Below are 12,500 nucleotides of genomic sequence, written 5' to 3' on the forward strand. Positions count from 1 at the left end.
AGTCAAAGTCCCTCTGACCTCTGACCTCTCGAAAGCCATTTTCAAGCTCGTTAACGCGATATCTCGGGAGCACCTTGATGGAATGTCTTCGAATTTGCCTCAAACGTCCACTTGGACTCGAGGATGAACTGATTACATTTTCGTGGTCAAAGGTAAGGTGACCCCACGAACGCCACTTTCAAGCTTGGTAACGCCATATCTCAGTGACACCTTGACGGAGTTTCTTCACATTTGGCTCAAACGTCAAAGTCTGGCCAGACATGGATGTCGACTGCTCACTTGTTGGCTGAGGCATATATCCGCGGTGCAGTCGTTCTAGTTATAGACTGTTTTCATGGACTTGTGATGGTAGGGAACTGTTTGAAACCTAACTTGTTTCATTGTCAGCTATTGTATTAGCAAACACTGCAACAGGAAGTACACTAGGGGCAATATAGAATGTTTATGTTAACTCATTGAGTGCCAAGGACGAGTATGTTCGTCAATTGGTTTAGTAACGTAGAGTGCCAAGGACGAGTATGTTCGTCAATTGCGTTTTTTGACGGTGGGACGTGGATCTAAGCCTCTTACATCGCCTCTTACAATATGGGAGCTATTGAATGTGTATAACCTATTTTACAGAACCCTTAGGTGGCGACAGTGCTCTCCAGATTACAGAAAGGCGAGGAAAAAACAAAGAAGAAGTCGTTGGGGAAACGGAAATCGCATCGCATCCGTATGCATCGATATGCATGAAGCATAACGTTAGCTGTGCCTGCAGCAGCGAATCTGCTGCCACAATTGAGCCCCTCCGTGTCCGTTGCGACAGCCCATCCACATGATCAGCCGTGGAGTTGTTATTATTCTCAACTGGAAGCATGGGAGCCGGTGACAAACACACGCGGAACGCTGTAAAAAAGCTGGATGTAGCGCACCCTTCACTGTGCACAGCAAACTCAGCAGAAAGCCACCAGAGACACTCCCACGGAGGAGGGGTTTGCAGTTGAGGGGGGGGGGGGGGGGGGGGGGGGGGGCACGCAGAGCAGCACACAACACTGACCCAGACAGACCCAGACAGCAGGACAGGATTGGCAAACGCAAGCCAGAATATCCGATGCCCACCAGCAGCAAATCAAGACCAGCAAGAAGCTGCAACCAGCAGCGCACGCAGGGGCCAGCGCTGCTGGTTGCAGCTAAAAAATATTATTCTGCCAAACAAAATTCCCTGGCCTTCACTGTTTTATTGAAGGAAATTATTTTTGAGGTGTGACTACATCAGAAAATATTAGCTTCAGAGTCAGTGATGTGCTTGAAATGTTTAATTTCACAAAAGGCTCAGCTTCTAGAAAAAAACGGCTGTTTTTGGTTAAATCAAGCTATCTTCTCCGGCTGATAACTAAAGAACGGAAAATGATATCAATAAACTTTTTTTTGCTGATGATAGAAGAGAGTCTCATCGTTCTTTTTGCGTGTTCGGTGTTTACATAGTAATATCACACAATATTCTGTGGGCATCGAGAAATCACTGAAAACGCTCTGAAACTCTGGCACTGGGAGCGTCCGTTCTCCAAAAGTGGCTGGCACTCAATGAGTTAAGTTAAAACCGTCGATAATCCAGGACATTTTCCCCCAAATTGTTTGTATCATCGCTGCCTGCTCTAAGTCAACGGTGTTTTTTTTTCTTCTGAACAGCCGTTGTGGAAGTGATGCGTTTTGCGTTTCCAGTTTGTTTGGAATCAGCAGAAGAAGAGCTGTGTAGTTGGCATGAGCCGGGATATAGCCATCATGGCTGAACAACAGACAAAGAAGAGAGAAACTCAGGCAGCGGTCACATTGTGCTACGGATGGTTAAATTTAAAATGACCCCGAAGTATCTAAGTATCTAAGAGTTGTCTAAATGCTAAGGAAAGGTGCTTCAATACTTCCTCACGCGCTCCTTTAGCATGTGGGATACACTGGACCATCCTTTACGAAAGGAAAGGACTGTAGATAATGCCCTCCCACAATTCCTTGCGGTAGCAAAGTGATGGACCATTCGGCCATTCACGAAAACAAACATGACAGGGACACATTATATATTATATGTTCTGAACAACTTTCAACAATATGTTAAACCCATAGGCAGTTGTCAGGGTTTTTCGAAAGTGGTGGAATCGGTGTAAGGTGACAGTTTAGCTGGTTAGCTTAGCACCGGCTAGCTATTGTAGTTTCACCACGGCTGACCCACGTCAATAACCGTAAGCGTCTCTGAGTACCTAGAAAAGCGCTATATAAGTGCTATGTATTAATTATTATTATTATGTTATTATTATTAATAACCGACATCCGCGGTTGTCTTTTATTACATCCTTGACCTCATGACCTTTTCCATCGGGGTCGAGGAGTGCTTAGGAAGAGCAGGTCAATTCCAACACAGCCTCAAACGGCAGCAACAGATAATCCCAGCCCCGCCCCCACACTGTTTGATTGACAGGTGATCTGTCGAGTGGGCAGTGCAGAAACACCAGTGAGCCTCTTGATTGGCTACTGACGACGGACGGGGAAGTCCATCAAAAGTTCAGCTGCAGCCAAAGAACCAGGAAACAAAATTAAACCAAAATGGGACATCAGCCGACGTTTCCGTCGTCGGACAAGATGAATAGATTTCCATAAACTGTTGATGTTTATGTTTATGTTGTCTCGTGGTGCGATCGGTTCTGCAGATTAGACCACAAATCAATAAGCAGTGTTTCCCACAGGATTTTGAGTATTTGTGGTGGGGGACCGCAGACCCCCTAGGGGGTCTGCATTTTACTTTAAACATTTTAAAGTAAAATGCATGAATTTGGTGTACTTTGAGAAAGCTTAAGAGCAAAATTAAAAGGCTAGATCTATGAAGAACATGTCATCATTACTGTGCTGTGGGTTTACAATGACAAACTAAATTTCTCCCTATAGGTCAGGGATACTCAACTTGCTTTGCCACTTTCGTGAAATGATAAAAGGCGAGGGGCCAGTTAATAAACAAACAATATACATTTTTCTGTAGCGGATTGTAGGTTTTTGGGATGTCAGCCGGAGTTTAAGCTGACAATGTTGTGCACACCGGATAGTTAGTTAGGTTAAGTTAGTTAGGTTAAGTACATACATAAGTGCCTGGGTAGCGAGCAGATGGCGGTATTTGACAATTTAGTCAGCTAAATCATAGATTATTGAAAGTTAGAACACGGCTCTCTCGAATACTCGATTCTGATTGGTCAATCAACAATATTCACCGGTCATTATTTCTCGACAACCGACCGCTGCTCTGCCACACCTGGATTAATCAGTTGATAAGAGCATTTTGTCTGCAGACGCTCCTAATTAGGCCAACCAGTTGCAGCTGTGGTGTCTTGTGTGCCAATTACGAATGAAACCGCTTTGTGTTGAAAACGCTATTAAAAAATCTATTTGAATAATTATTTTTGTCAGATTATTGAATGATTTAGTTGTAGGCCGTGTTCTAAGCGGGATAATGTATACTGAGCCGGTGATTACTGGAAATAATGACCTTCAGGTGAATATTAAGCCCTCCGCTGCGCGTCGGGCTAAATCATTCACCTGTCGGTCATTATTTCCACAGTAATCACCGGCTCAGTATACATTATCCCTTACATATTCCATATTCCAGACTGAAATGCTATAACAGAAGTATTGGCCAGAATGACATGAACATTTATTGGACACTTATTCAGCGGATATCTTGCATGTTGCGTTCAGGTGCACTGTAAAAAAAAAAAAAAAAATTATTTTTATTTTTTATTTTTTGGTCAACATCTTATTGTGGCGGTCAAAATATTATTGTGGCGGCCCGCCACAAATTCCTTTATGTATGGGAAACACTGAAGTGTGTCTGTGACTTCCTCTGTATCATATCTCTCTCTCTCTCTCTCTCTCTCTCTCTCTCTCTCTCTCTCTCTCTCTCTCTCTCTCTCTCTCTCACCCCCTCAGGCTGCTGTAACGTGATTTGTTCGGACAAGACGGGAACGCTGACCAAGAACGAGATGACGGTCACTCAGCTCTTCACCTCAGACGGACTGCATGCCGAGGTCTGTCCGCCTCCAGAGATCATCTAAATAATATATTATATACATATAAAGTGTAGATAGAGTCGGCTCAATCCAGGCTCCGCCAATAGGATGAAATGGTACAGCAATCGAACTGGAGTTGAGCCGTCTCTATATTGTAATGTCTCTCTGCCGCTTCTCTTTACCTCTCATGTAGGGCTGGGTCGGTTTGAAAATTTTAAACCCGGTTCGATATTACCGTCTAAACCGGATCGAATTGTAATTAATTTTTTTATTTTTTATTTTTTATTTTTTTTATTTTAAGCAGGGCTCCCGAGTGTGGCCCATAACTGTCTGTAGTGCAACTTCAGTCCACCTGATAGCGATAATACACCTCTAAGCTGGTATTGTCAACCAGCAATGATACTGAATAAAAAGAAGCAGGACACCTGTGTAACAAACACACCCTGTATTTATTTCTCATAACTATTTCCCGCTCAACTTTTCTTCAAACATCAACATAATAAACAAAATAAGACTTTTGCCTATAGTGCAACTTGAGAAGAGGCTAATGCGAACAATAGTGCAATCAGAATGGACTGGCAAAAAAAAAAATTTTTTTTTTTTTTTTTTTTTTTAGGTTTTTTCGGTTCGCACGTGATCAAACCGGTTTGGGCTCGTACACCGAACCGAACCGGTAAAACCGGAAATCGACCCATGCCTACTCTCATGTTACTAAACAGACAACCTGCCACACTGAGATGATAGGAAAGCAGTATTTGTTAAACGTCACTGGCGGCAGCTCATCCAGGTAGCGGAAGACGAAATGTTTTCTCCGCACTCGTTTAACACTTATAGGCAACTTTTAATATGATTGACATCCATGCCGGATGCCTTTGAAAGCCCACGCAGCATAGCTTAGTATCAGGACAAAGTTCAAACAAGACCTTTTTACCCACAACGCTGGCAGCAGGCCAGGTCGGGGTCAGAAGGTGGCAAATTCAGGACACTCACTCATGGATGTTTAGCGAAGGGGGCGGGGCCCAGGGAATAGGTGCCCCTAGCTGGGGATAGATAGTCCTACATAGTCTGGGTTTGAGGGGGGGACCATCGTAGGGGGGATGTGGATGGGTTACGTTTAAGGGTAGGATTGGGGTTAGGCGTAGGAGGACCATGTACCATGTTCAAAATGTCATTTTGTTGAGGTACGCCCAAAACATTGCCTAAAGTGCCAGAAGGCTGAATGGACTACAGCCCTGCGCTTTGTGCTGGTTTGAAGACTCAGTCCACTCAGAGTCAAAGGTGTTCGACCTGACTCATCCTTTTTCAGGGGTACGGTGACGCAGTCGGTAGCGCTGTCGCCTCACAGCTAGAAGGTCCTGAGTTCGATTCTCGCCTGGGACGCTGTGGGCGCTGGAGCTGTGACCCCCCCATATCTTCAGTGCCTACTGCCCAGGTGGGCTATCTCGTCGAAAGGGCCTTTCTGTGTGGAGTTTGCATGTTCTCCCCGTACCCCCCAGGGGGTTCCTCCGTACATAACCCCCCACTAAAAACATGCAGAAGATCGTCATCCGACCAGTGACGACAACATCTGAAGTTGGTCCAATGATGGTCCAATGATGGTCCCCGGGCGCTGGAAAGAAAAAGCGACCACTGCTCCTGGCCTGCCACCCGGAGGAAAGGACAAGCCTGGATGGGTCAAATGCAGAGGACATATTTCACCGGCCACCGTCAGCATGAGTGTGTGTTGTGGCCGCATGCATGTGTTGTAGTGTGTTCGTGTGACAATAAAGACGGGCTGCCGTCTGAAATCGTGTTTAAGTTGAATTCAATTCAGTCTGATATCAGGCGAGTCTTTTGTATCATTGATCTTTTGATGATGGTGACAATGCTAAAATGGGAGCTGGGGTCTGGTGGAGAAGGTTCATTTGAGTTTAACCATCCAGGACGCAGAGAGAACAGAGTGCCCTACTTCCTGCTGTGCAGGCTACAGCCGCCCGCGAGCTGCTGCCAGGGACACACGGGTTAGGTGACGGTGACAGATTGTGTTCCAGGGGACATTTTCTACTTGGAGCCTGATGGTCTCTTTATCATGACTCCTTCATAGAACCTTAGTTATAATAATAACTGCTGTCATAGCCCCGCTGCATGCAAACGTCTCTAACTTTGAGAGGGAAAATAGATTTCAGCAAATAAACAGTAGATACAGTATATACCAGGGGTGCCCAATACGTCAATCGCGATCGACCGGTCGATCGTGAAGGTAGTGTGGTAGATCGCATGGCATTGAGGGGATTTTTTTTTCCTTTTTTTTTTCTCCACTGTTTCCACTGTTTCCACTGTTTTTCCACTGTTTTTCCACTGTCTCCACTGTTTCCACTGTTTTTCCACTGTTTTTCCACTGTTTTTCCACTGTTTCCACTGTTTTTCCACTGTTCCACTGTTTTCCACTGTATACTCAGTGTATATATATATAAATAAATATGTTTGGTAGATCACTTTGACTTGGTCATTTTAAAAGTAGCTCCCAAGCTGAAAAAGTGTCGGCACCCCTGGTATATACCTACAAGTAGTTCAGATAGAGTAGTAAAGCGAAAACTCGATTGACCGTGAATGTTCACATCACATGCTGTACATGTACAGGCAAATTGGAAATACATTCATCTTAAAAAAGCCATTTAGTACAGTAGCAAATCTAAAATAAAAATAATAAATAATAGCAAGACAATCTTAAAATCTAAAAGAGGTTTTCCATGTGCTTCCAGTGCAAATCAACTTTGAAAATAATCACAAATCAGTTTTCTTGATATTAGATGATCAGAATCTAGTTCTGATCATGTAAATTTAGATTTTAAGACTATCTTATCTTATCTATCTATCTATCTATCTATCTATCTATCTATCTATCTATCTATATCTTCTTTATATAAAAGGGAGCTAGAGCTCTGTCTGTTTGTGTGTCCCGCTGAGGACATCAGTGATGTCATAAATTCTCATACACACACACCACGTCCCAGTGATGATGTCATACATTGTGACATCGGGCATTGTGACATAATCAGTGATGTCATAAGAGGTTGTGATGTCATCAGTGATGTCATAAAAGCAGTTGTGACATCATCGGTGATGTCATAGAGTCCCGCTGATGATGTCATCAGTGATGTCATAAGAGCATGATGTCTCAGTGTGATGGAGGCTTGTTGTTGTTTGTGACCGGTGGGTGGTGTTGTTGTTGTCTGTCTCCTAGGTGACGGGTGTGGGCTATAATGGAGCAGGAGAGGTGCTGCTGGACGGAGAGGTGGTCCACGGTTTCTCATGCCCCTCCATCAGCAAGGTGGTGGAGGTGAGTGAACAGCGCTCCCCTGCTGTCTGGGTGTCAGGGCCTTTAAAGGGCTGGGCATTAGACAAAAACTCTGGAAAGTTATATTGTTTTTCAGTCCTGATAGTCATTACTACTAGGTCTGGGGATCACCACTGATTTCCTGAATTGATTAGATTTCCATTCCCAAGGTCTCGATTCAATTTCCGATTGGATGCGATTCAATAGAGAGCCACTTCCGATTTAGGCATACGAACAAGGGATTTCATCTGCCATTTATTTTTCCATCAGGAGAGACCATAGAACATTTCACGTGGACCAAAACTAGAAAGAATCGCGTATTCAATTATTTTTTGAACGTTGACCAAACACTGCAGCAGTGAACACAATATAGTGCAAGTTTTGCAACACTACAGACTGAGTCAATGAGAGTGATCAGATACGTGCTTTCTTTAGAGCAGTGTGTAAACAACATGTGAGACTAACAGCGTTAAAGGCATACAGTAAATTAAAAGATCGATCTTTAGATTTTATGAATCAATACCGGATCATTCAAATGAAGCTTGATTGAATGTTTGACGTAATGGCTACATATTTTATGTAGCTGTGTAGACCTGTTGTCATTTCACATGTAGTGATATTAGTTGTAGTGAAGAATTATTTTCAGATACAAACATTTCATGTCAAATATCCCCAGGCAGATACACATTTGACCATAGACTCCCATGTGATAAGATTGATGATAAGATAGACAAGATAGATCCTAGTTCCTCGTTGGGCGGCTCGTGAGACCCTGGCGGCTCTCGAAGCTTTAGTTGGAGGCTCGAGAAGCTTTAGTTGGCGGCCTAATATACTGTCAAAACATTTCAGCGTCCGTGTAAACAGGGGAAACCGAACACACCGGGCGCTCCACGCTTCCGTGAGTGAAGCGCTGCTTCTTAGATGCTTTTGGTGTGAACCAAGATGTAACACTTTTCAATCAGAAAACCAGACAAAACGCTATGGCTGATGGCTGATTTATCTCTCTCCTTAGCCTACTTTTCTAATCCAGAGAGGTCTGCTTCACACAGCGCAGCCTATACGAGCAGGGAGTGACTGACTGTAGTGTTTGTCTTTGCTAGCGCGTTCGCTAGCAGACTGACAGACCAGCGTCAGTTCCACTCGTAGTATTTCCCCTTTCCGCCTTCAAAATAAAAGCGTAAACTACTCTGTACTAAACTAATTCACTCAGAGCCTGCTTTCAGGCAGGAAAGCAACTCAATAAACTGCAGCAGATTCAAGAGTAGAATTTATTCAGCACTTTGTGGCTGTATTGCTTTTTATGTAGTCTATTTGCTTTGACTCAAGCATTTGATTAAAAAAGTGCAACCATTACAAATTTACTGTTATATCTTATTGTTTGTTATTTATTTATTGATCCATCACATTATTAGACACTTTCTGATTATTAAAAATAGCGTTAACAGTAAAACATAGAATTCAGAAGAATATGTGTATATATATATATATATTGTATGTATGGAAAACAATAGGCTCTTTCACACCGGCCTTGAAAGCCGAAAAATGCACGGAAAATAGGATTAGCGCCTCCGATGTGAAAGTCGTGAACGCGCTTTGGTGGACAATTGTTTTACGCCTTTTGTCCCGCGACGGGAGGTAGTAACAGCGCCGGGTTACCTGGCAACCCGCCTCCACTTGAAAGGTCGTGGCAGCGAGCCGGAAAAGGTGCGAATGGTCTGCTCATTCATAAAAAAATTACAGGGGAAATCACCTCATGTATCAAGAAAGTGCACGAGTGAAAGTAAAAAAAGTAGCCTATACAATCATGACTGCAGGGACGCCAGGAGGAATGCTCCGTGCGGTTAGGCTTTATGCTCAAACGATGTTGACATTATAGGTAGGCTACAATTAACGGATATACATTAATAATAAGCTTCAGAGGGCTATAGCTGTCTGTGGCGAGTTGGTCTGAGGTTATTCCCTCTCAAAATCAGCTCTGTGCATTCCCTTACAAAAACTACTAACGGTAAGTAGTCATGTGCATTTATAGCCTATAGGCTACTATTCCCCCGACGAACGTTATGCAGACTGCAGCTGTTTGATATGCGGGCGGTCGTGTATCGTTCCAATTTTGGTAGGACACCATATCGATCTGCCTGCCCTCCATGCGAGTGCACCTATCCTCCCTGCTCAGCGGACTAGGAGGGAAGTCTTGTTGAATGAATTTGTTCATCATACAGTAGCCTAGGCTACACTAACCTATGAAAATATTCATTTGGGCTAGGAGGAGCAGGAAATCCCTCCGCTCGCCTTTCAATCCGGGATCAGGGGATTTCACCTGAAAGTACACGCAGCACGGTAATGTGGCCGTGCTGCTTGGCTCTGTGTGAAAGCAATTTCTGTGGCGAGGCGGCTGGCTTGACGGGACTCCTAAACGGCAATTTTTGCGCGATCTGTGTATGAAAGAGCCTAGTAAAACACAAAATAAATGGTAGGCAGATGTGCCTTGGGGTGGCTTTTGGTGTTTTGCGGTAAAAGTGGCTCTCCTATTGACTTTGCCCTGCCAGTGCGGCTCTCATCGAAGAAATAGTGAGGATCACTGGGATAGATGCACCTGGCAAGGGGGATGCAGGCTTCACTGCAATATGCCCTAACCCGACATATTACACACTACATCTTCTAAATGCAACTGGGATACATCATGAGTGATGTAACCTGGGGTCGTTGGGTGTTTGGGGTCTCACAACATCATACACACTCGAAAGATGAAGATTAATACAAGAAACCCCAACCCGCTGCTGTGGAACTACTCAGCAGGGACCAGAACATCAGTGCATGGAGAGTCGAGGCACTGTGGTTCTCCCGGGCCGAGCCTCTCACCAGGTCTGCACGATTAATCGTATTTTCATCGTCATCGCGATATGAAAATGTGCGATGAACACATCGCAAAAGTCACGTCTTATCGCAATAAAACAAAACATTTTACAGTGCACCTGAACGCAACATGCAAGATACCGGCTGAATAAGTGTCCAAATGTTCATGTCATTCTGGCCAATACTCCACTTCTGTTATAACAGTTCAGTCTGGAATATGGAATATCTTTCAATAATCGTTATGACTAAAAGGCTAAAAGTAATCTCATGTGTAAGAAATGACTGCTCTAAAAATGTAAATAATTAACTTGTTGGTTTTGGATTTTTTTTTTTGCTTCAAGAGTGCATTTTTGTTCGTATGACCCTCAACACAGGCTTTGAGAATCCCGTGCCACTTACTGATACGTATGCTTAAATTAACACACTCATATTGCAAAATGAATTTAGGCCCTCACTGTAATACTTCAGAAGTTGAATTTGAAGTTCAGCATTAATACATTTGTCATTTTTTGTCTTAGATTTACCTTTGTGTGTTATTATAAAACTACATAATTGAGAATCGATTCTAGATTCTGGAATCGAGAATCGTTGGAATCGAGAATCGATTCTGGAATCGCATCGTGACCCCAGGAATGGGAATCGGATCGGATCGTGGCTTAGCCGGATCGGAGCACCCCTACCCATTAATATTTTTGTTTATAGCATTTTATTTATTTATCGCAGGTCATATCGTCATCGCAATATTGAACAGTGTTATCGCACATCGCAGCTTTTCGGTCTGGACTGTCCCCACAAAAAAAGGGAAAAATAAGTGTGTGTGTAGTCTAGAAACTGTGTAGAAACCCGACCACATGAAAGATTAATTGGTGTTATTGTATTAACAATGTGTAAGATTTTCCTTTACATATTCAGAAAAATCTGTGCCTGTGTGTGTGTGTGTGTGTGTGTGTGTGTGTGTGTGTGTGTGTGTGTGTGTGTGTGTGTGTGTGTGTGTCTGTGTGTGTGATGTTAGGTTGGCTGTGTGTGTAATGACTCTGTGATCAGGAACCACACACTGCTGGGACGCCCCACAGAGGGAGCGCTCATCGCCCTGGCCATGAAGGTACACACACACACACACACACACTGCATTTCCTAGACCAGTGGTTCTCAAATGGGGGTCCGGGGACGCCCAGGGGTCTGTGGCACTTTGTCAGGGGGTCCGTGAAAAGTTTTCAGGAAAAATATATATATATATATATATATATTTTAAAATATATAAAAATATATATATATATTTTTTTTTTTTAAAGCTTCATTGTTAAATGAAAATATGTTATGCTTTAAATCTAAAATGGTTCATGGATTACATTCTAATCTAACAAACCTATCAATTTAAAATTAATCACGTTACCGTGGAAACAAGCTTATCACAAAATCACAAATCATAATGAGGGGGTCCCCGGTATATTTTCTATTTTGTAAGGGGTCCTTGGCTGAAAAACATTTGAGAACCTCTGTACTAGACTACAGGCCCTTACACACCAAGAGTGATCTATTTGTCTGATTTATTCGCAATATCTTTAGAACCTACTGTGTATCCAGTTAGTGTGGGCTGCATATCAACAGTGACATTGTTTTTGCATGTTTTGTTTGTGCTCCATACCATGTGATCATAGTCAATGAGTCACATTCAATAAATGAAATGAAATGAAAACATTTCACAGAGTGAAATTGCACCACATATTTTTTCAGATCAAGGAGGATTTGTGTCTATAAAATCTACCAAAACACACATCTCACGGCGCCAAAATACATGTTGTGCTTCAGGTACTCACCACACGGTGAAATGTTAATCCAAAATGCACATAATCTGTCTTTTTGGAAGGAAAAGAGGTCGGCGGCCATGTTTGGAAAGTAGCGCCGGCTACCTCTTTTCCTTCCAAAAAGACAGATTATGTGCATTTTGGATTAACATTTCATCGTGTGGTGAGTACCCGAAGAACACCATGTATTTTGGTGCAGTGAGATGTGTGTTTTGGCAGATTTTTAACAGCTGTACCATTAGCCTCCATTCTATGCCGATAATTACTAACTTCACGACTGTAGCTCACTGTAAACTAAGCGGACAGTGCTGGTAAGGCGTGGTGTATCTTGGTTATGTGGGGGGGATGTGGCAAATGAGCTAAACTTCCAAAAAAGTGGTGTATCCCTTTAAGACCAGTCGTAAGACCAGTTGGTCCAGTCGGCTCCTGGTGTGTAACGGCCTTTAGCTTCTTGGCCCGTGATGATCACATGCTAAAGCCCCAAAGGCTCCGATCATG

The 12,500-nt window shown here is 43.2% G+C and overlaps 1 protein-coding gene across 1 annotated transcript in view; it reads left to right on the forward strand.

Moving 5' to 3' along the window:
- LOC310800040 (calcium-transporting ATPase type 2C member 1-like) overlaps positions 1 to 12,500 on the forward strand; it is a 183,865-nt gene that overhangs the window by 121,485 nt on the left and 49,880 nt on the right. Inside the window, exons 12-14 of the mRNA XM_083662633.1 lie at positions 3,949 to 4,046; positions 7,252 to 7,347; positions 11,210 to 11,299. Coding sequence (XP_083518759.1) covers positions 3,949 to 4,046; positions 7,252 to 7,347; positions 11,210 to 11,299 — 284 coding nt within the window. The remainder of the gene's footprint in view (positions 1 to 3,948; positions 4,047 to 7,251; positions 7,348 to 11,209; positions 11,300 to 12,500) is intronic.

Source organism: Poromitra crassiceps, assembly GCF_964638095.1.
Source record: "Poromitra crassiceps genome assembly, chromosome: 29".
NCBI classification, from domain to species: domain Eukaryota; kingdom Metazoa; phylum Chordata; class Actinopteri; order Beryciformes; family Melamphaidae; genus Poromitra; species Poromitra crassiceps.